At 53.7% G+C, this 24,621-nt stretch overlaps 1 protein-coding gene across 1 annotated transcript; it reads right to left on the reverse strand.

Moving 5' to 3' along the window:
- Positions 1-12,762: 12,762 nt before the first annotated feature.
- Positions 12,763-24,195, reverse strand: EXOSC2 (exosome component 2). Its single transcript, XM_072125683.1, has 9 exons — positions 23,999-24,195; positions 23,676-23,777; positions 23,552-23,597; positions 21,878-21,967; positions 20,776-20,841; positions 20,583-20,651; positions 20,330-20,506; positions 13,981-14,109; positions 12,763-13,352 (listed from the first exon to the last, which is right to left on the reverse strand). Exons 1-9 carry the CDS (start codon positions 24,124-24,126, stop codon positions 13,272-13,274), a joined length of 888 nt encoding a protein of 295 aa, XP_071981784.1. The 5' UTR covers positions 24,127-24,195; the 3' UTR covers positions 12,763-13,271.
- Positions 24,196-24,621: the final 426 nt, after the last annotated feature.

Here is a 24,621-nt window from a genome sequence, read left to right on the forward strand (position 1 = left end):
AGGAGCGACGTGCGGCGCATGCGCAATGGTGCACCAACAAGGGGGCTCAGCTCAGGGGCCACACGTCACAGACCTCACCTGCCGGGGGCCACACACACACACCTCTACCAATCACCTGCCGGGGCCACACACACCTCTACCAATCACCTGCCGGGGGCCACACACACCTCTACCAATCACCTGCCGGGGGCCACACACACCTCTACCAATCACCTGCCGGGGGCCACACACACACCTCTACCCGTCACCTGCCGGGGGCCACACACACACCTCTACCAATCACCTGCCGGGGGCCACACACACGCCTCTACCCGTCACCTGCCGGGGCCACACACACACCTCTACCCGTCACCTGCCGGGGGCCACACACACACACCTCTACCAGTCACCTGCCGGGGGCCACACACACACCTCTACCCGTCACCTGCCGGGGGCCACACACACACCTCTACCAATCACCTGCCGGGGGCCACACACACACCTCTACCAGTCACCTGCCGGGGGCCACACACACACCTCTACCAGTCACCTGCCGGGGCCACACACACACCTCTACCAATCACCTGCCGGGGCCACACACACACCTCTACCAGTCACCTGCCGGGGGCCACACACACACCTCTACCCGTCACCTGCCGGGGGCCACACACACACCTCTACCAATCACCTGCCGGGGGCCACACACACACCTCTACCAGTCACCTGCCGGGGGCCACACACACACCTCTACCAGTCACCTGCCGGGGCCACACACACACCTCTACCAATCACCTGCCGGGGCCACACACACACCTCTACCAGTCACCTGCCGGGGCCACACACACACCTCTACCAATCACCTGCCGGGGGCCACACACACACACCTCTACCAGTCACCTGCCGGGGGCCACACACACACACCTCTACCAGTCACCTGCCGGGGGCCACACACACACCTCTACCAATCACCTGCCGGGGGCCACACACACACCTCTACCAATCACCTGCCGGGGGCCACACACACACCTCTACCAATCACCTGCCGGGGGCCACACACACACCTCTACCAATCACCTGCCGGGGGCCACACACACACCTCTACCCGTCACCTGCCGGGGCCACACACACACCTCTACCCGTCACCTGCCGGGGGCCACACACACACACCTCTACCAGTCACCTGCGGGGGCCACACACACACCTCTACCAATCACCTGCCGGGGCCACACACACACCTCTACCAGTCACCTGCCGGGGGCCACACACACACCTCTACCCGTCACCTGCCGGGGGCCACACACACACCTCTACCAATCACCTGCCGGGGGCCACACACACACCTCTACCAGTCACCTGCCGGGGGCCACACACACACCTCTACCAGTCACCTGCCGGGGCCACACACACACCTCTACCAATCACCTGCCGGGGCCACACACACACCTCTACCAGTCACCTGCCGGGGCCACACACACACCTCTACCAATCACCTGCCGGGGGCCACACACACACACCTCTACCAGTCACCTGCCGGGGGCCACACACACACACCTCTACCAGTCACCTGCCGGGGGCCACACACACACCTCTACCAATCACCTGCCGGGGGCCACACACACACCTCTACCAATCACCTGCCGGGGGCCACACACACACCTCTACCAATCACCTGCCGGGGGCCACACACACACCTCTACCAATCACCTGCCGGGGGCCACACACACACCTCTACCCGTCACCTGCCGGGGCCACACACACACCTCTACCCGTCACCTGCCGGGGGCCACACACACACACCTCTACCAGTCACCTGCCGGGGGCCACACACACACCTCTACCCGTCACCTGCCGGGGGCCACACACACACCTCTACCAGTCACCTGCCGGGGGCCACACACACACCTCTACCAGTCACCTGCCGGGGGCCACACACACACCTCTACCAGTCACCTGCCGGGGCCACACACACACCTCTACCAATCACCTGCCGGGGCCACACACACACCTCTACCAGTCACCTGCCGGGGCCACACACACACCTCTACCAATCACCTGCCGGGGGCCACACACACACACCTCTACCAGTCACCTGCCGGGGGCCACACACACACACCTCTACCAGTCACCTGCCGGGGGCCACACACACACCTCTACCAATCACCTGCCGGGGGCCACACACACACCTCTACCAATCACCTGCCGGGGGCCACACACACACCTCTACCAATCACCTGCCGGGGGCCACACACACACCTCTACCAATCACCTGCCGGGGGCCACACACACACCTCTACCATCACCTGCCGGGGGCCACACACACACCTCTACCAATCACCTGCCGGGGGCCACACACACACCTCTACCAATCACCTGCCGGGGGCCACACACACACACACCTCTACCAATCACCTGCCGGGGGCCACACACACACCTCTACCAATCACCTGCCGGGGGCCACACACACACACACCTCTACCAATCACCTGCCGGGGGCCACACACACACACACCTCTACCAATCACCTGCCGGGGGCCACACACACACACACACCTCTACCAATCACCTGCCGGGGGCCACACACACACCTCTACCAATCACCTGCCGGGGGCCACACCCACCTCTACCAATCACCTGCCGGGGGCCACACACACCTCACACTGGGTGGTGAGGAGGCTGTATGTAGATGTATTACTGGGTGGTGAGGAGGCTGTATGTAGATGTATTACTGGGGGGTTGGCGGCTGTATGTAGATGTATTACTGGGTGGTGAGGAGGCTGTATGTAGATGTATTAATGGGGGGGGTGGCGGCTGTATGTAGATGTATTAATGGGGGGGGTGGCGGCTGTATGTAGATGTATTACTGGGGGGGTTGGCGGCTGTATGTAGATGTATTACTGGGGGGTTGGCGGCTGTATGTAGATGTATTACTGGGGGGGTGGCAGCTGTATGTAGATGTATTACTGGGGGGGTGGCGGCTGTATGTAGATGTATTACTGGGGGGGTTGGCGGCTGTATGTAGATGTATTACTGGGGGGTTGGCGGCTGTATGTAGATGTATTACTGGGGGGGGTTGGCGGCTGTATGTAGATGTATTACTGGGGGGTTGGCGGCTGTATGTAGATGTATTAATGGGGGGAGGTGGCGGCTGTATGTAGATGTATTAATGGGGGGAGGTGGCGGCTGTATGTAGATGTATTAATGGGGGGAGGTGGCGGCTGTATGTAGATGTATTAATGGGGGGAGGTGGCGGCTGTATGTAGATGTATTACTGGGGGGTTGGCGGCTGTATGTAGATGTATTACTGGGGGGTTGGCGGCTGTATGTAGATGTATTGCTGGGGGGTTGGCGGCTGTATGTAGATGTATTAATGGGGGGAGGAGGAGGCTGTATGTAAATGTATTACTGGGGGGTGGCGGCTGTATGTAGATGTATTACTGGGGGGGGTGGCGGCTGTATGTAGATGTATTACTGGGGGGTTGGCGGCTGTATGTAGATGTATTAATGGGGGGAGGAGGAGGCTGTATGTAGATGTATTACTGGGGGGTGGCGGCTGTATGTAGATGTATTACTGGGGGGGGTTGGCGGCTGTATGTAGATGTATTACTGGGGGGTTGGCGGCTGTATGTAGATGTATTAATGGGGGGAGGTGGCGGCTGTATGTAAATGTATTACTGGGGGGTGGCGGCTGTATGTAGATGTATTACTGGGGGGGGTTGGCGGCTGTATGTAGATGTATTACTGGGGGGTTGGCGGCTGTATGTAGATGTATTACTGGGGGGTTGGCGGCTGTATGTAGATGTATTACTGGGGGGTTGGCGGCTGTATGTAGATGTATTAATGGGGGGAGGAGGAGGCTGTATGTAAATGTATTACTGGGGGGTGGCGGCTGTATGTAGATGTATTACTGGGGGGGGTGGCGGCTGTATGTAGATGTATTACTGGGGGGTTGGCGGCTGTATGTAGATGTATTAATGGGGGAGGAGGAGGCTGTATGTAGATGTATTCCTGGGGGGTGGCGGCTGTATGTAGATGTATTACTGGGGGGGGTTGGCGGCTGTATGTAGATGTATTACTGGGGGGTTGGCGGCTGTATGTAGATGTATTAATGGGGGGAGGTGGCGGCTGTATGTAGATGTATTAATGGGGGGAGGTGGCGGCTGTATGTAGATGTATTACTGGGGGGTTGGCGGCTGTATGTAGATGTATTACTGGGGGGTTGGCGGCTGTATGTAGATGTATTACTGGGGGGTTGTCGGCTGTATGTAGATGTATTTCTGGGGGGTTGGCGGCTGTATGTAGATGTATTAATGGGGGGAGGAGGAGGCTGTATGTAAATGTATTACTGGGGGGTGGCGGCTGTATGTAGATGTATTACTGGGGGGGGTGGCGGCTGTATGTAGATGTATTACTGGGGGGTTGGCGGCTGTATGTAGATGTATTAATGGGGGGAGGAGGAGGCTGTATGTAGATGTATTACTGGGGGGTGGCGGCTGTATGTAGATGTATTACTGGGGGGGTGGCGGCTGTATGTAGATGTATTACTGGGGGGGTGGCGGCTGTATGTAGATGTATTACTGGGGGGGTGGCGGCTGTATGTAGATGTATTACTGGGGGGAGGAGGAGGCTGTATGTAAATGTATTACTGGGGGGTGGCGGCTGTATGTAGATGTATTACTGGGGGGGTGGCGGCTGTATGTAGATGTATTAATGGGGGGAGGAGGAGGCTGTATGTAAATGTATTACTGGGGGGTGGCGGCTGTATGTAGATGTATTACTGGGGGGTGGCGGCTGTATGTAGATGTATTACTGGGGGGGGTGGCGGCTGTATGTAGATGTATTACTGGGGGGGGTGGCGGCTGTATGTAGATGTATTACTGGGGGGTTGGCGGCTGTATGTAGATGTATTAATGGGGGGAGGAGGAGGCTGTATGTAGATGTATTAATGGGGGGAGGAGGAGGCTGTATGTAGATGTATTACTGGGGGGTGGGTGCGGCTGTATGTAGATGTATTACTGGGGGGTGGGGTCTGTATGTAGATGTATTACTGGGGGGGTGGCGGCTGTATGTAGATGTATTACTGGGGGGGTGGCGGCTGTATGTAGATGTATTACTGGGGGGGGTGGCGGCTGTATGTAGATGTATTACTGGGGGGGTGGCGGCTGTATGTAGATGTATTACTGGGGGGGTGGCGGCTGTATGTAGATGTATTACTGGGGGGTGGCGGCTGTATGTAGATGTATTACTGGGGGGGTGGCGCTGTATGTAGATGTATTACTGGGGGGTGGCGGCTGTATGTAGATGTATTACTGGGGGTGGCGGCTGTATGTAGATGTATTACTGGGGGGTTGGCGGCTGTATGTAGATGTATTACTGGGGGGTGGCGGCTGTATGTAGATGTATTACTGGGGGGTGGCGGCTGTATGTAGATGTATTACTGGGGGGGTGGCGGCTGTATGTAGATGTATTACTGGGGGGTTGGCGGCTGTATGTAGATGTATTACTGGGGGGGTTGGCGGCTGTATGTAGATGTATTACTGGGGGGGTGGCGGCTGTATGTAGATGTATTACTGGGGGGTTGGCGGCTGTATGTAGATGTATTAATGGGGGGAGGAGAGGCTGTATGTAAATGTATTACAGGGGGGTGGCGGCTGTATGTAGATGTATTACTGGGGGGGGTGGCGGCTGTATGTAGATGTATTACTGGGGGGTTGGCGGCTGTATGTAGATGTATTAATGGGGGGAGGAGGAGGCTGTATATAGATGTATTACTGGGGGGTGGCGGCTGTATGTAGATGTATGACTGGGGGGGTGGCGGCTGTATGTAGATGTATTACTGGGGGGGGTAGTAGATAGTGAGCAGAAGGATGTGTATATATACTACATTCAGTGGGGGCCTCCACCAACCTTAAACCCCTGCTAGAAGGCGTTACACTGCCTGACAACATGCTGGTAATGGTTTATTTGGTCAATTGCTGATGACGGGTTCCCTTTCAGCAGATGATCCGCCCTGCCCCATCAGTTCCAGAGCACAATAATTGTAGCTTCTGCCCTTCGGCAATGGGGCCCCTGGTTTCCCCTCCTCTTCCCCTGTGCCCTCTGACAGCAAAAACTATCAATGTAGCCAAATTATCATCTCCCATTGTGTTTAGGAAAACCTTAATAAAATTAGATAAATATTCGGACCCCCAGTCTGGCGCATTCGCCCACCCCACCTCTACACCCCCAACCTCCCGCCGCCTCCCCCTCCCCCCCCCCCCCAGGTGAGGAGTATTCGGCCCCCCCAGTGATGAGTAGAAGCTTTCGAGCCGGTGCAGCCAGGAGTCTTCTTGGGGAGATGATACAAGTTCCTCCCCCTGGATTTGGGGTCCTCTGCCTCCTCCTTGCAGATCCTCTCCAGGTCCTCACGTTGGTTGGTGACGTTGGTGGAGACATTTTCCGGTCTCTCTATAGATGCTCCGTCGGGTTTAGGTCCGGGTTCTGCTGAGCCGGTCAGGAATGTTCAGAGATGTTCTGAAGCCTCTGCTGTGGTATTTTAGATGTGGGTTTGGGGGTCAGTGTCTTGTTGGAAGGTTCGGCCCAGTCTGAGGTCCAGAGCTCTGGCAGAGGTTCTCATCCAGGATATCTCTCCTTCCATTACCCCCAGTGGTCCTGCCCCCCCATATAGCCTGATGCTGCGCCCCCCCCCCCCCCATATAGCCTGATGCTTCCCCCACCCCCCATATAGCCTGATGCTGCCCCACCCCCCAATAGCCTGATGCTGCCCCCCCCCCATATAGCCTGATGCTTCCCCACCCCCCCATATAGCCTGATGCTGCCCCCCCCCCCCCCCCATATAGCCTGATGCTGCCCCCCACCCCCAATAGCCTGATGCTGCCCCCCAGTATTGGGCACTGTCCCCCCCCCCCCATATAGCCTGATGCTGCGCCCCCCCCCCCCCAATATAGCCGCCCCCCCCCCCCCAATATAGCCGCCCCCCCCCCCAATATAGCCGCCCCCCCCCCCCCATATAGCCTGATGCTGCGCCCCCCCCCCCCCATAGCCTGATGCTGCCCCCCCCCCATAGCCTGATGCTGCCCCCTGGGACTGTATTTGGCAGGTGATGAGCGGTGCCGGGCTTTCTCCACCGCTTAGAATTATCACCATAAAGTCCAATCTCCATCTCCTCGGAGCAGAGAATCTTATTCCTCATGGTCCGGACCCTCCATGTGTTCTGCTCCCTGTATGCGGCTTCCATGTGTCTTACCCGAGGAGAAGCTTCCAGACTCTGCCATGGAGACCCCCACCTACCTACCTACGTCCTGCAGCGATAGGAGACCCCCACCTACCTACCTACCTACGTCCTGCAGCGATAGGAGACCCCCACCCACCTACCTACCTACGTCCTGCAGCGATAGGAGACCCCCACCCACCTACCTACCTACCTCCTGCAGCGATAAGAGACCCCCACCCACCCACCTACCTACCTCCTGCAGCAATAGAGACCCCCACCCACCTACCTACCTCCTGCAGCAATAAGAGACCCCCACCCACCTACCTACCTCCTGCAGCGATAAGAGACCCCCACCTACCTACCTCCTGCAGCAATAAGAGACCCCCACCCACCTACCTCCCTCCTGCAGCGATAAGAGACCCCCACCTACCTACCTACCTCCCTCCTGCAGCGATAAGAGACCCCCACCTACCTACCTACCTCCTGCAGCGATAGGAGACCCCCACCCACCTACCTACCTACCTACCTCCTGCAGCGATAAGAGACCCCCACCTACCTACCTACCTCCTGCAGCGATAGAGACCCCCACCTACCTACCTCCTGCAGCGATAAGAGACCCCACCTACCTACCTACCTACCTCCTGCAGCGATAAGAGACCCCCACCTACCTACCTACCTCCTGCAGCGATAAGAGACCCCCACCTACCTACCTACCTCCTGCAGCGATAAGAGACCCCCACCTACCTACCTACCTCCTGCAGCGATAAGAGACCCCACCTACCTACTACCTACCTCCCTGCAGCGATAAGAGACCCCCACCTACCTACCTACCTACCTCCTGCAGCGATAAGAGACCCCCACCTACCTACCTACCTCCTGCAGCGATAAGAGACCCCCACCTACCTACCTCCTGCAGCGATAAGAGACCCCCACCTACCTACCTACCTCCTGCAGCGATAAGAGACCCCCACCTACCTACCACCTCCTGCAGCGATAAGAGACCCCCACCTACCTACCTACCTCCTGCAGCGATAGGAGACCCCACCCACCCACCTACCTACCTACCTCCTGCAGCGATAAGAGACCCCCACCTACCTACCTACGTCCTGCAGCGATAAGAGACCCCCACCCACCTACCTACTGCAGCGATAAGAGACCCCCACCTACCTACCTACCTACCTCCTGCAGCGATAAGAGACCCCCACCTACCTACCTACCTCCTGCAGCGATAAGAGACCCCCACCTACCTACCTCCTGCAGCGATAAGAGACCCCCACCCACCCACCTACCTACCTCCTGCAGCGATAAGAGACCCCCACCCACCTACCTACCTCCTGCAGCGATAAGAGACCCCCACCCACCTACCTACTGCAGCGATAAGAGACCCCCACCTACCTACCTACCTACTGCAGCGATAAGAGACCCCCACCTACCTACCTACCTCCTGCAGCGATAAGAGACCCCCACCTACCTACCTCCTGCAGCGATAAGAGACCCCCACCTACCTACCTCCTGCAGCGATAAGAGACCCCCACCTACCTACCTACGTCCTGCAGCGATAGGAGACCCCCACCCACCCACCTACCTACCTCCTGCAGCGATAAGAGACCCCCACCTACCTACCTACGTCCTGCAGCGATAAGAGACCCCCACCTACCTACCTACCTCCTGCAGCGATAAGAGACCCCCACCTACCTACCTACCTCCTGCAGCGATAAGAGACCCCCACCCACCTACCTACTGCAGCGATAAGACCCCCACCTACCTACCTCCTGCAGCGATAAGAGACCCCCACCTACCTACCTCCTGCAGCGATAAGAGACCCCCACCTACCTACCTACCTCCTGCAGCGATAAGAGACCCCCACCTACCTACCTACCTCCTGCAGCGATAAGAGACCCCCACCTACCTACCTACGTCCTGCAGCGATAAGAGACCCCCACCCACCTACCTACCTCCTGCAGCGATAAGAGACCCCCACCCACCTACCTACCTACCTCCTGCAGCGATAAGAGACCCCCACCCACCTACCTACCTACTGCAGCGATAAGAGACCCCCACCTACCTACCTACCTACTGCAGCGATAAGAGACCCCCACCTACCTACCTACCTCCTGCAGCGATAAGAGACCCCCACCTACCTACCTCCTGCAGCGATAAGAGACCCCCACCTACCTACCTCCTGCAGCGATAGGAGACCCCCACCCACCCACCTACCTACCTCCTGCAGCGATAAGAGACCCCCACCTACCTACCTACTGCAGCGATAGGAGACCCCCACCTACCTACCTCCTGCAGCGATAGGAGACCCCCACCCACCTACCTACCTACCTCCTGCAGCGATAAGAGACCCCCACCTACCTACCTCCTGCAGCGATAAGAGACCCCCACCTACCTACCTCCTGCAGCGATAAGAGACCCCCACCTACCTACCTACCTCCTGCAGCGATAAGAGACCCCCACCTACCTACCTACCTACCTCCTGCAGCGATAAGAGACCCCCACCTACCTACCTCCTGCAGCGATAAGAGACCCCCACCCACCTACCTACCTACCTCCTGCAGCGATAAGAGACCCCCACCTACCTACCTCCTGCAGCGATAAGAGACCCCCACCTACCTACCTCCTGCAGCGATAAGAGACCCCTACCTACCTACCTACGTCCTGCAGCGATAGGAGACCCCCACCCACCCACCTACCTACCTACCTCCTGCAGCGATAAGAGACCCCCACCTACCTACCTACGTCCTGCAGCGATAAGAGACCCCCACCCACCTACCTACCTCCTGCAGCGATAAGAGACCCCCACCCACCTACCTACTGCAGCGATAAGAGACCCCCACCTACCTACCTACCTCCTGCAGCGATAAGAGACCCCCACCTACCTACCTACTGCAGCGATAAGAGACCCCCACCTACCTACCTACCTACCTCCTGCAGCGATAAGAGACCCCCACCTACCTACCTACCTCCTGCAGCGATAAGAGACCCCCACCTACCTACCTACCTACGTCCTGCAGCGATAAGAGACCCCCACCCACCCACCTACCTCCTGCAGCGATAAGAGACCCCCACCCACCTACCTACCTACCTCCTGCAGCGATAAGAGACCCCCACCCACCTACCTACCTACTGCAGCGATAAGAGACCCCCACCTACCTACCTACTGCAGCGATAAGAGACCCCCACCTACCTACCTCCTGCAGCGATAAGAGACCCCCACCTACCTACCTCCTGCAGCGATAAGAGACCCCCACCTACCTACCTACGTCCTGCAGCGATAAGAGACCCCCACCTACCTACCTACGTCCTGCAGCGATAGGAGACCCCCACCCACCCACCTACCTCCTGCAGCGATAAGAGACCCCTACCTACCTACGTCCTGCAGCGATAAGAGACCCCCACCCACCTACCTACCTCCTGCAGCGATAAGAGACCCCCACCCACCTACCTACTGCAGCGATAAGACCCCCACCTACCTACCTACCTCCTGCAGCGATAAGAGACCCCCACCTACCTACCTACTGCAGCGATAAGAGACCCCCACCTACCTACCTACCTACCTACCTCCTGCAGCGATAAGAGACCCCCACCTACCTACCTACCTCCTGCAGCGATAAGAGACCCCCACCTACCTACCTACGTCCTGCAGCGATAAGAGACCCCCACCCACCCACCTACCTACCTCCTGCAGCGATAAGAGACCCCCACCCACCTACCTACCTACCTCCTGCAGCGATAAGAGACCCCCACCCACCTACCTACTGCAGCGATAAGAGACCCCCACCTACCTACCTACTGCAGCGATAAGAGACCCCCACCTACCTACCTACCTCCTGCAGCGATAAGAGACCCCCACCTACCTACCTCCTGCAGCGATAAGAGACCCCCACCTACCTACCTCCTGCAGCGATAAGAGACCCCCACCTACCTACGTCCTGCAGCGATAGGAGACCCCCACCCACCCACCTACCTACCTCCTGCAGCGATAAGAGACCCCCACCTACCTACCTACGTCCTGCAGCGATAAGAGACCCCCACCCACCTACCTACCTCCTGCAGCGATAAGAGACCCCCACCCACCTACCTACTGCAGCGATAAGACCCCCACCTACCTACCTACCTCCTGCAGCGATAAGAGACCCCCACCTACCTACCTACTGCAGCGATAAGAGACCCCCACCTACCTACCTACCTCCTGCAGCGATAAGAGACCCCCACCTACCTACCTACCTCCTGCAGCGATAAGAGACCCCCACCTACCTACCTACCTCCTGCAGCGATAAGAGACCCCCACCTACCTACCTACGTCCTGCAGCGATAAGAGACCCCCACCCACCCACCTACCTACCTACCTCCTGCAGCGATAAGAGACCCCCACCCACCTACCTACCTCCTGCAGCGATAAGAGACCCCCACCCACCTACCTACTGCAGCGATAAGAGACCCCCACCTACCTACTGCAGCGATAAGAGACCCCCACCTACCTACCTACCTCCTGCAGCGATAAGAGACCCCCACCTACCTACCTACCTCCTGCAGCGATAAGAGACCCCCACCTACCTACCTCCTGCAGCGATAAGAGACCCCCACCTACCTACCTCCTGCAGCGATAAGAGACCCCCACCTACCTACCTACCTCCTGCAGCGATAAGAGACCCCCACCTACCTACCTACCTCCAGCGATAAGAGACCCCCACCTACCTACCTACCTCCTGCAGCGATAAGAGACCCCCACCTACCTACCTACCTCCTGCAGCGATAAGAGACCCCCACCTACCTACCTCCTGCAGCGATAAGAGACCCCCACCTACCTACCTCCTGCAGCGATAGGTGACCCCCACCTACCTACCTCCTGCAGCGATAGGTGACCCCCACCTACCTCCCCTCCTGCAGTCTCTGAGCTCCTTAGGCAGTTCTTTAGACCTCATGATTCTCATGTGCTGTGAGGTCTTATATAGACAGGTGTGCACCTGCACAGGGGGTCCCCTATATATGGTGGGTTCAGATAAATATCTGAATATTCTCTATAAGAAACTGTGGAGGAGGATGTCACCTATAGATGGTGGGAGCAGAGACCTGGAACCTACAGGAAGAGTGTCACCTATAGATGCTGGGAGAAGAGACAAGGGGACTATTGGTGGGGGGCTGCACAGTATCAGGGGGGCACTTACAGTTCTTGTAGACATCACTGTCCACCCCCTACAGGGTGGAGGTTTGTGGAGCTGATGACATGTATAATGGCCGCTGCATTGGATAAAGAGCTGCAGTCACAATGAGGGCACAATGTAAAGGGGTCCGAGGATGCAGGTGGATCTGCTCTGCACAGCGGCCACAGAGCTTGCACTTCACTGTTATACATTCTCAATATTCTAATGTGTTACAGAATCTTCCAAATGTCCAGAACATTCTGTGCAGTGCGAGCGCATTCACCATCACACACCCCCGGGGTACTGGAGCGCCCCCTAGTGATTTCCCTCTATGTAGTGTAGCTGCACTCATGGGTAGTGATGGGGGGCCGCGGACCCCTGCTCCAGTGTGTACACAGACAAGTAACAGAACGAGGCCGGGGATCCTATAAAACATCCGGATTTATTCCCAATACAAAGTCATCAGAGAATATTCTGTGCTAATACAAAACAAGAGCCTAGGGGACGGAGGTCAGAGGTCGTCCTGTGGGCTCCCCCTATCCTGTACCCCCATCCTATAGCCGGTCCCTCCCTCCCGCAGACTTACTGTAGGTCCATACTGTGGCGCTGTAATTAGCTTACTGTAATCAGTGCGGGTCATTAAGTGATGACAACTGTGCGGCGCTGATCGCAGCAGATTTAATTAAAGGCGCCGCTTACTGTATGCAAATCAGTTTACTGCAGCAACATAGTAATTACTGCCAGATACAGCGGGGGAGGGGAGCGGACCGTACATTATAACTCTATTACACACCTGTCTATGCTCTGCTTATAGGCGAGGGGGAGATCTGCACAGTAAGAACACCTCCAGGATGAGAAGGGTTAAATCGTTTACTCTGCAGCAGGACAGCGAAATATCAGCCGACGTGACTGACAGCGGGGACCTGCGGCCCCTACCCCTCCTGCTCCACGAGCCGCTGCCTGGTCTCCAGCACAATGTCTTCTATCACCTCCATCTTCAGGAGATCCTTAATCTGCAAGACAAGAGGCCACTAAGGGTTAACAGGCTGCAAGGACCCTAGTCTCTAGGTGCAGGGGGAGGCCCAGCACTGCCCAAATCACATGATGGGGTCCCCTCTGGGCACGCAGCCCTGGAGACCCATGTAACCCCCCGGCCAATGCAGTGCAATTGCGGATTAATCTTCCTAATCGATATAATTTGAATGATAGGGACTGATCCCCTCTGTGAGCCCCCTAGTGTCTATAACCAGTAATGCAGCCGCTAATATCTGCCTAGTGATCAATGTTATCCATTGGGACCAATATATTGTTAATCACCCATGGTACAAGGGAAGGCCCCTTCCACCCCCTGCACCCCCGCCTCTGCGCCCCCTGCACCCCCGCCTCTGCGCCCTCATCTCCAGCCTGATGCCCCCTGCTGCTGAGTGGGACCCTGTATAAGTCTGATAAGGGCACCCCACTTACCACCGCCAGGGATCCCTACACCTACCTCGGGTACCTGCCAGGCTGTGGACGCGGCCTGTTCCTCCGGTGCCCAGACAAGAGCTAGCCCACGCTCCATCAGACACTCGGTACCAAAGGGATCCAGCTGACCCCAATCCCAAAAAAGTGTCAGGCCCGGGTGGGGGGTGCTGCACCTACCTGGTGCGCCTGGGACGCCTCGTAGCAGTACAGGATGCTGGTGTCATACAGTAACATCTTCTGCCAGCTCAGAGCCAGGATACAATTCCTCAGGCGAGAGATCACCTCCCGGTCCGAGAGCGCCACCGGCTGCAGGAAGAGACAGACGATGAAAACAATGTTATGTACAGAGAGATGTGTAGTCATACTGCACAGAGCACAGCAGTGTGATGTCCCTGGAGACCTCTCTGTATGTTGTTAGTAGCAGAAAGACTGTGATATATGGATATATATTCCAGCAGAGCACAATGAGCGTGTCCTCACACTGCTGTGCTCTGTGCAGCCTGTGTAAGGTAAAGTCCCAGGAGAGAGGAGCAATCCAACCTCACACTGCTGTGCACTGTGCTCTACAACCCCTCCCACAAATAAAAGCGGTCATACTAAACCAGAATCATGTTATGGCAGGAACAGTTATCAAGAAGTTCAATGCACAGAGGTCAGCAGTGTGAGGACATGCCCCACTACATTCCTAGAATATAAATCCTTATTTTACAGACCTGCTGCTACTCATAAGCTACACAAAGGTCTGATTACAGGGACAGTACATAGCACTGGCTGCACAGAGCACAGCAGTGTGAGGTCTGATTACACATCTCTCCAGGGACAATACATAGCACTGGCTGCACAGAGCACAGCAGTGTGAGGTCTGATTACACATCTCTCCAGGGACAGTACATAGCACTGGCTGCACAGAGCACAGCAGTGTGAGGTCTGATTACACATCTCTCCAGGGACAATACATAACACTGGCTGCAGAGAGCACAGAGCACAGCAGTGTGAGGTATGATTACACATCTCTCCAGGGACAATACATAACACTGGCTGCAGAGAGCACAGGGCACAGCAGTGTGAGGTAGGATTACACATCTCTCCAGGGACAATACATAGCACTGGCTGCAGAGAGCACAGAGCACAGCAGTGTGAGGTCTGATTACACATCTCTCCAGGGACAATACATAACACTGGCTGCAGAGAGCACAGAGCACAGCAGTGTGAGGTCTGATTACACATCTCTCCAGGGACAGTACATAACACTGGCTGCACAGAGCACAGCAGTGTGAGGTATGATTACACATCACTCCAGGTACAGTACATAGCACTGGCTGCACAGAGCACAGCAGTGTGAGGTCTGATTACACATCTCTCCAGGGACAGTACATAACACTGGCTGCACAGAGCACAGCAGTGTGAGGTATGATTACACATCTCTCCAGGGACAATACATAACACTGGCTGCAGAGAGCACAGAGCACAGCAGTGTGAGGTCTGATTACACATCTCTCCAGGGACAGTACATAACACTGGCTGCACAGAGCACAGAGCAAAGCAGTGTGAGGTATGATTACACATCTCTCCAGGGACAATACATAACACTGGCTGCAGAGAGCACAGAGCACAGCAGTGTGAGGTCTGATTACACATCTCTCCAGAGACAGTACATAGCACTGGCTGCACAGAGCACAGCAGTGTGAGGTCTGATTACACATCTCTCCAGGGACAATACATAACACTGGCTGCAGAGAGCACAGAGCACAGCAGTGTGAGGTATGATTACACATCTCTCCAGGGACAATACATAACACTGGCTGCAGAGAGCACAGGGCACAGCAGTGTGAGGTATGATTACACATCTCTCCAGGGACAATACATAGCACTGGCTGCAGAGAGCACAGAGCACAGCAGTGTGAGGTCTGATTACACATCTCTCCAGGGACAATACATAACACTGGCTGCAGAGAGCACAGAGCACAGCAGTGTGAGGTCTGATTACACATCTCTCCAGGGACAGTACATAACACTGGCTGCACAGAGCACAGCAGTGTGAGGTATGATTACACATCACTCCAGGTACAGTACATAGCACTGGCTGCACAGAGCACAGCAGTGTGAGGTATGATTACACATCTCTCCAGGGACAGTACATAGCACTGGCTGCACAGAGCACAGAGCACAGCAGTGTGAGGTCTGATTACACATCTCTCCAGGGACAGTACATAACACTGGCTGCACAGAGCACAGCAGTGTGAGGTATGATTACACATCTCTCCAGGGACAATACATAACACTGGCTGCAGAGAGCACAGAGCACAGCAGTGTGAGGTCTGATTACACATCTCTCCAGGGACAGTACATAACACTGGCTGCACAGAGCACAGAGCAAAGCAGTGTGAGGTATGATTACACATCTCTCCAGGGACAATACATAACACTGGCTGCAGAGAGCACAGAGCACAGCAGTGTGAGGTCTGATTACACATCTCTCCAGAGACAGTACATAGCACTGGCTGCACAGAGCACAGCAGTGTGAGGTCTGATTACACATCTCTCCAGGGACACTACATAACACTGGCTGCAGAGAGCACAGAGCACAGCAGTGTGAGGTCTGATTACACATCTCTCCAGGGACAATACATAACACTGGCTGCAGAGAGCACAGAGCACAGCAGTGTGAGGTCTGATTACACATCTCTCCAAGGACACTACATAACACTGGCTGCAGAGAGCACAGAGCACAGCAGTGTGAGGTCTGATTACACATCTCTCCAGGGACAATACATAACACTGGCTGCACAGAGCACAGCAGTATGAGGTCTGATTACACATCTCTCCAGGGACAATACATAACACTGGCTGCAGAGAGCACAGAGCACAGCAGTGTGAGGTCTGGTTACACATCTCTCCAGGGACAATACATAATACTGGCTGCAGAGGGCACAGAGCACAGCAGTGTGAGGTCTGATTACACATCACTCCAGGGACAATACATAGCACTGGCTGCAGAGAGCACAGAAGTGTGAGGTCTGATAACATCTCTCCAGGGACAGTACATAGCACTGGCTGCACAGAGCACAGCAGTGTGAGGTCTGATTACACATCTCTCCAGAGACAGTACATAGCACTGGCTGCACAGAGCACAGCAGTGTGAGGTCTGATTACACATCTCTCCAGAGACAGTACATAGCACTGGCTGCACAGAGCACAGAGCACAGCAGTGTGAGGTCTGATTACACATCTCTCCAGGGACAATACATAGCACTGGCTGCAGAGAGCACAGCAGTGTGAGGTATGATTACACATCACTCCAGGGACAATACATAACACTGGCTGCAGAGAGCACAGCAGTGTGAGGTCTGATTACACATCTCTCCAGGGACAGTACATAGCACTGGCTGCACAGAGCACAGCAGTGTGAGGTCTGATTACACATCTCTCCAGAGACAGTACATAGCACTGGCTGCACAGAGCACAGAGCACAGCAGTGTGAGGTCTGATTACACATCTCTCCAGGGACAATACATAGCACTGGCTGCAGAGAGCACAGCAGTGTGAGGTATGATTACACATCTCTCCAGGGACAATACATAACACTGGCTGCAGAGAGCACAGAGAACAGCAGTGTGAAGTCTGATTACACATCTCTCCAGGGATAATACATAACACTGGCTGCAGAGAGCTCAGAGCACAGCAGTGTGAGGTATGATTACACATCTCTCCAGGGACACTACATAACACTGGCTGCAGAGAGCACAGAGCACAGCAGTGTGAGGTCTGATTACACATCTCTCCAGGGATAATACATAACACTGGCTGCAGAGAGCTCAGAGCACAGCAGTGTGAGGTATGATTACACATCTCTCCAGGGACACTACATAACACTGGCTGCAGAGAGCACAGAGCACAGCAGTGTGAGGTCTGATTACACATCTCTCCAAGGACACTACATAACACTGGCTGCAGAGAGCACAGAGCACAGCAGTGTGAGGTATGATTATACATCTCTCCAGGGACATTACATAACACTGGCTGCAGAGAGCACAGAGCAAAGCAGTGTGAGGTCTGATTACACATCACTCCAGGGACAATACATAACACTGGCTGCAGAGAGCACAGAGCACAGAAGTGTGAGGTCTGATTACATATCTCTCCAAGGACACTACATAACACTGGCTGCAGAGAGCACAGAGCACAGCAGTGTGAGGTCTGATTACACATCTCTCCAGGGACAATACATAATACTGGCTGCAGAGGGCACAGAGCACAGCAGTGTGAGGTCTGATTACACATCACTCCAGGGACAATACATAACACTGGCTGCAGAGAGCACAGAGCACAGCAGTGTGAGGTCTGATTACACATCTCTCCAGGGACAATACATAGCACTGGCTGCAGAGAGCACAGAGCACAGCAGTGTGAGGTCTGATTACACATCTCTCCAGGGACAGTACATAGCACTGGCTGCACAGAGCACAGCAGTGTGAGGTATGATTACACATCTCTCCAGGGACAGTACATAGCACTGGCTGCACAGAGCACAGAGCACAGAGCACAGAGCACAGCAGTGTGAGGTCTGATTACACATCTCTCCAGGGACAGTACATAGCACTGGCTGCACAGAGCACAGCAGTGTGAGGTATGATTACACATCTCTCCAGGGACAGTACATAGCACTGGCTGCACAGAGCACAGAGCACAGCAGTGTGAGGTATGATTACACATCTCTCCAGGGACAATACATAACACTGGCTGCAGAGAGCACAGAGCACAGCAGTATGAGGTCTGATTACACATCTCTCCAGGGATACTACATAACACTGGCTGCAGAGAGCACAGAGCACAGCAGTGTGAGGTCTGATTACACATCTCTCCAAGGACACTACATAACACTGGCTGCAGAGAGCACAGAGCACAGCAGTGTGAGGTCTGATTACACATCTCTCCAGGGACAATACATAACACTGGCTGCAGAGAGCACAGAGCACAGAGCACAGCAGTGTGAGGTCTGATTACACATCTCTCCAGGGACAATACATAACACTGGCTGCAGAGAGCACAGAGCACAGCAGTGTGAGGTCTGATTACACATCTCTCCAGGGGCAATACAAAACACTGGCTGCAGAGAGCACAGAGCACAGCAGTGTGAGGTATGATTATACATCTCTCCAGGGACATTACATAACACTGGCTGCAGAGAGCACAGAGCAAAGCAGTGTGAGGTCTGATTACACATCTCTCCAGGGACAATACATAACACTGGCTGCACAGAGCACAGCAGTATGAGGTCTGATTACACATCTCTCCAGGGATAATACATAACACTGGCTGCAGAGAGCACAGAGCACAGCAGTGTGAGGTATGATTACACATCTCTCCAGGGACAATACATAACAGTGGCTGCAGAGAGCACAGAGCACAGCAGTGTGAGGTCTGATTACACATCTCTCCAGGGACAATACATAATACTGGCTGCAGAGGGCACAGAGCACAGCAGTGTGAGGTCTGATTACACATCACTCCAGGGACAATACATAACACTGGCTGCAGAGAGCACAGAGCACAGCAGTGTGAGGTCTGATTACACATCTCTCCAGGGACAGTACATAACACTGGCTGCAGAGAGCACAGAGCACAGCAGTGTGAGGTCTGATTACACATCACTCCAGGGACAATACATAACACTGGCTGCAGAGAGCACAGAGCACAGCAGTGTGAGGTCTGATTACACATCTCTCCAGGGACAATACATAACACTGGCTGCAGAGAGCACAGAGCACAGCAGTGTGAGGTCTGATTACACATCTCTCCAGGGACAATACATAGCACTGGCTGCAGAGAGCACAGAGCACAGCAGTGTGAGGTCTGATTACACATCTCTCCAGGGACAATACATAACACTGGCTGCAGAGAGCACAGAGCACAGCAGTGTGAGGTCTGATTACACATCTCTCCAGGGACAATACATAACACTGGCTGCAGAGAGCACAGAGCACAGCAGTGTGAGGTCTGATTACACATCTCTCCATGGACATTACATAACACTGGCTGCAGAGAGCACAGAGCACAGCAGTGTGAGGTCTGATTACACATCTCTCCAGGGACATTACATAACACTGGCTGCAGAGAGCACAGAGCACAGCAGTGTGAGGTCTGATTACACATCTCTCCATGGACATTACATAACACCTGCTGCACAGAGCACAGCAGTGTGAGGTCTGATTACACATCTCTCCATGGACAATACATAACACTGGCTGCAGAGAGCACAGAGCACAGCAGTGTGAGGTCTGATTACACATCTCTCCATGGACAATACATAACACTGGCTGCAGAGAGCACAGAGCACAGCAGTGTGAGGTCTGATTACACATCTCTCCAGTGACAATACATAACACCTGCTGCACAGAGCACAGAGCACAGCAGTGTGAGGTCTGATTACACATCTCTCCATGGACATTACATAACACCTGCTGCACAGAGCACAGCAGTGTGAGGTCTGATTACACATAACACTGGCTGCAGGGAGTAAGAATACCTCCAGATTAGTGATGAACCCCCCGGCCTCCTCTTCCATCTGCTCGGGGGTGGGGTACAGCCAGATGAAGCCGTTGTTCCCCAGGATGATGGAGGCTCCGCAGGGGAGGTTGTGGAAGTGCGTCTTGCGCCTCTTGATCAGCGATGGTGACACCTGCACCAGGACTCCCTGTCCGAGCTGAGGGCAGAGAGAGAAGAGTGAGTAGAGCGCGGCAGGGGGCCCCCCTTATACCATGGCACAGCCGGAGTCTCACCTTCCCGTACTTCAGACTGCGGGTGTGTAGCGAGAGCGCGCCGTCAGAGTACACCGCCTGCACCTCCGCCTGCGGGAGAGGGTTAAGGAAGAGCCACAACCACTAGCACCAGGAAACAACTGCAACAAAGCCCCAGCTGTGAGCAGTATCCTGCCCCTCCCCCGTGACTAGAACCCTGAGTGACAGAGGATACACTGATGAGGTCCCCCTCCTGCAGATAGCTCCTCATGGCCAGCTCGTCCTCCGCAGACCTCCTCCTCTGCAAGACACCAGACAAGTGTGAGTAATCCCGCCCAAAGCCACGCCCCACGTAGTGATGCTAAACCTACTATGCCCGCCCACAGCCCCGCCCCATGTAGTGATGCTACACCTACTGCCCGCCCACAGCCCCGCCCCATATAGTGATGCTACACCTACTATGCCCGCCCACAGCCCCGCCCCATGTAGTGATGCTACACCTACTGCCCGCCCACAGCCACAGCCCATGTAGTGATGCTACACCTACTATACCCGCCCACAGCCCCGCCCCATAGTGATTCTACACCTACTATGCCCGCCCACAGACACACCCCATATAGTGAAGCTACACCTACTATACCCGCCCACAGACACACCCCATATAGTGATGCTACACCTACTGCCCGCCCACAGCCACAGCCCATATAGTGATGCTACACCTACTATACCCACCCACAGCCACACCCCATATAGTGATGAAACACCTACTATGCCCGCCCACAGCCCCACCCCATATAGTGATGCTACCCCTACTATGCCCACCCACAGCCCCACCCATATAGTGATGCTACCCCTACCATGCCCACCCACAGCCCCACCCCATATAGTGATGCTACACCTACTATACCCGCCCACAGCCACACCCCATATAGTGATGCTACACCTACTGCCCGCCCACAGCCACGCCCCATAGTGATTCTACACCTACTATGCCCGCCCACAGACACACCCCATATAGTGAAGCTACACCTACTATACCCGCCCACAGACACACCCCATATAGTGATGCTACACCTACTGCCCACCCACAGCCACAGCCCATATAGTGATGCTACACCTACTATACCCACCCACAGCCACACCCCATATAGTGATGAAACACCTACTATACCCACCCACAGCCACACCCCATATAGTGATGCTACACCTACTATACCCGCCCACACCGCCCCCTACACACCTACTTGTCATAAGGGGGAAATAATCACAGTTCCTACCAGGGACCTGTAACACCCCCGATACATGTCCTCACTGATTATATATATCTAACTACTCACCAGCTCCCCGCCAGGAAGATTAACAGAGGACAGAATCAACACAGAGTCCAAGCGAGAATTAGTGTCCACCTTCCACCGCCTCTGCTGCACCTACCACAATCCACAACACACAGCATTATAACAGAGGGATATATGTACATAGGGAGCAGTATTATAGTAATGATATTCTTGTACATAGGGGGCAGTATTATAGAAGTTATATTCCTGTACATAGGGGGCAGTATTATAGTAGTTATATTCCTGTACATAGGGGGCAGTATTATAGTAGTTATATTCTTGTACATAGGGGGCAGTATTATAGTAGTTATATTCTTGTACTTAGGGGCAGTATTATAGTAGTTATATTCTTGTACATAGGGGGCAGTATTATAGTAGTTATATTCTTGTACATAGGGGGCAGTATTATAGTAATGATATTCTTGTACATAGGGGGCAGTATTATAGAAGTTATATTCCTGTACATAGGGGGCAGTATTATAGTAGTTATATTCTTGTACATAGGGGGCAGTATTATAGTAGTTATATTCTTGTACATAGGAGGCAGTATTATAGTAGTTATATTCTTGTACATAGGGGGCAGTATTATAGTAGTTATATTCCTGTACATAGGGGGCAGTATTATAGTAGTTATATTCTTGTACATAGGGGGCAGTATTATAGTAGTTATATTCCTGTACATAGGGGGCAGCATTATAGCAGTTATATTCTTGTACATAGGGGGCAGTATTATAGAAGTTATATTCCTGTACATAGGGGGCAGTATTATAGTAGTTATATTCCTGTACATAGGGGGCAGTATTATAGTAGTTATATTCCTGTACATAGGGGGCAGTATTATAGTAGTTATATTCCTGTACATAGGGAGCAGTATTATAGTAGTTATATTCCTGTACATAGGGAGCAGTATTATAGTAGTTATATTCCTGTACATAGGGGGCAGTATTATAGTAGTTATATTCCTGTACATAGGGGGCAGTATTATAGTAGTTATATTCCTGTACATAGGGGGCAGTATTATAGTAATTATATTCTTGTACATAGGGGGCAGTATTATAGTAGTTATATTCTTGTACATAGGGGGCAGTATTATAGTAGTTATATTCTTGTACATAGGGAGCAGTATTATAGTAGTTATATTCCTGTACATAGGGGGCAGTATTATAGTAGTTATATTCCTGTACATAGGGGGCAGTATTATAGTAGTTATATTCCTGTACATAGGGGGCAGTATTATAGTAGTTATATTCCTGTACATAGGGAGCAGTATTATAGTAGTTATATTCCTGTACATAGGGGGCAGTATTATAGTAGTTATATTCCTGTACATAGGGGGCAGTATTATAGTAGTTATATTCTTGTACATAGGAGGCAGTATTATAGTAGTTATATTCCTGTACATAGGGGGCAGTATTATAGTAGTTATATTCCTGTACATAGGGGGCAGTATTATAGTAGTTATATTCCTGTACATAGGGGGCAGTATTATAGTAGTTATATTCCTGTACATAGGGGGCAGTATTATAGTAGTTATATTCCTGTACATAGGGGGCAGTATTATAGTAGTTATATTGCTGTACATAGGGGGCAGTATTATAGTAGTTATATTGCTGTACATAGGGGGCAGTAGTATAGTAGTTATATTCCTGTACATAGGGGGCAGTATTATCTTCTTACCTCAGTGATTCTTCCCACCACAATGTCCCCCACCTCTCCGTTGTACCTAGGATGAAGCAGACATGTATATTACAGTATTACGTGGTGACGTATGTGGCAGTATTGGCGTCCTCCCTCCTATCACCTGGTCTTGAAGGCTCGCACACAGATCAGCTTGTTGACTCTCTCCACCGCTCCGGCTACAGACGCCACGAGTCGCTCGTCCTCCATGTACGTTCCGTGGCCCCTGGAGATTAGATTATTACATGGAAGTAAAACTAAAACCGCTCAGCCCTTCTAATGCCGGACAATGTTGTTCTACCATCTCTGGCCACTGATGACAGGGGGCGCTGTTGTAGCTGTCAGTCAGAGGGTGTGGCCTGGATATGAGGGCGGGACTTCTAGCTCATACAATGAAGAAATAATAGAGGAGACACCTGAACACCACAAGTCCCAGCAGCCCCGCACCTCATGAAGCCGGTGTCCGTGGTGATGGTGTCTCCGGGAGACACAAGGTGCCAGCTCTTATCCGCTGCCGCCGCTAGCGCCTCGTTCACACGCTTCCGAGCAGCCGGCAACCGCACGTCTATCGCCATCCTGCAGTCACTACACGCCGAATCACATGGGCGCCGCCATATTACTCCTCACCGGATATCCGGCTACAGGAAGTGCCCGGCGGCCATGACAACTGAGGGAAGACATAAGCAAAGAGTCTGCGGCCGGCCATGATTATTACTGGCAACTGAGTGTTATCCTGCAGCGACACCTACAGGCAAGAGGAGGAAATATCACCGGAGAAAGACCAGTGCTAAACCCTGAGATCTGCAGAATAGTGAGTGCAGCTCTGGGGTATAATACAGGATGTAACTCAGGATCAAAACAGGATAAGTAATGTCATGTATGTACACAGTGACTGCACCAGCAGCAGAATAGTGAGTGCAGCTCTGGAGTATAATACAGGATGTAACTCAGGATCAGTACAGGATAAGTAATGTCATGTATGTACACAGTGACTGCACCAGCAGCAGAATAGTGAGTGCAGCTCTGGGGTATAATACAGGATGTAACTCAGGATCAGTACAGGATAAGTA

This window comes from Engystomops pustulosus, chromosome 9 (assembly GCF_040894005.1).
Source record: "Engystomops pustulosus chromosome 9, aEngPut4.maternal, whole genome shotgun sequence".
NCBI lineage: Eukaryota > Metazoa > Chordata > Amphibia > Anura > Leptodactylidae > Engystomops > Engystomops pustulosus.

What these genes read in the sequence shown, in the direction of transcription:
- EXOSC2 (XM_072125683.1), bottom strand. Translation starts at nt 24,126, where the DNA reads ATGGCGATAGACGTGCGGTTGCCGGCTGCTCGGAAGCGTGTGAACGAG. An exon ending in TGGTGGGAAGAATCACTGAG is followed by an intron (nt 21,968 to 23,551) that starts GTAAGAAGATAA and finishes GGATTGTGGTAG; the next exon opens with GTGCAGCAGAGGCGGTGGAA. An exon ending in ATCTTCCTGGCGGGGAGCTG is followed by an intron (nt 20,842 to 21,877) that starts GTGAGTAGTTAG and finishes GGTGTCTTGCAG; the next exon opens with AGGAGGAGGTCTGCGGAGGA.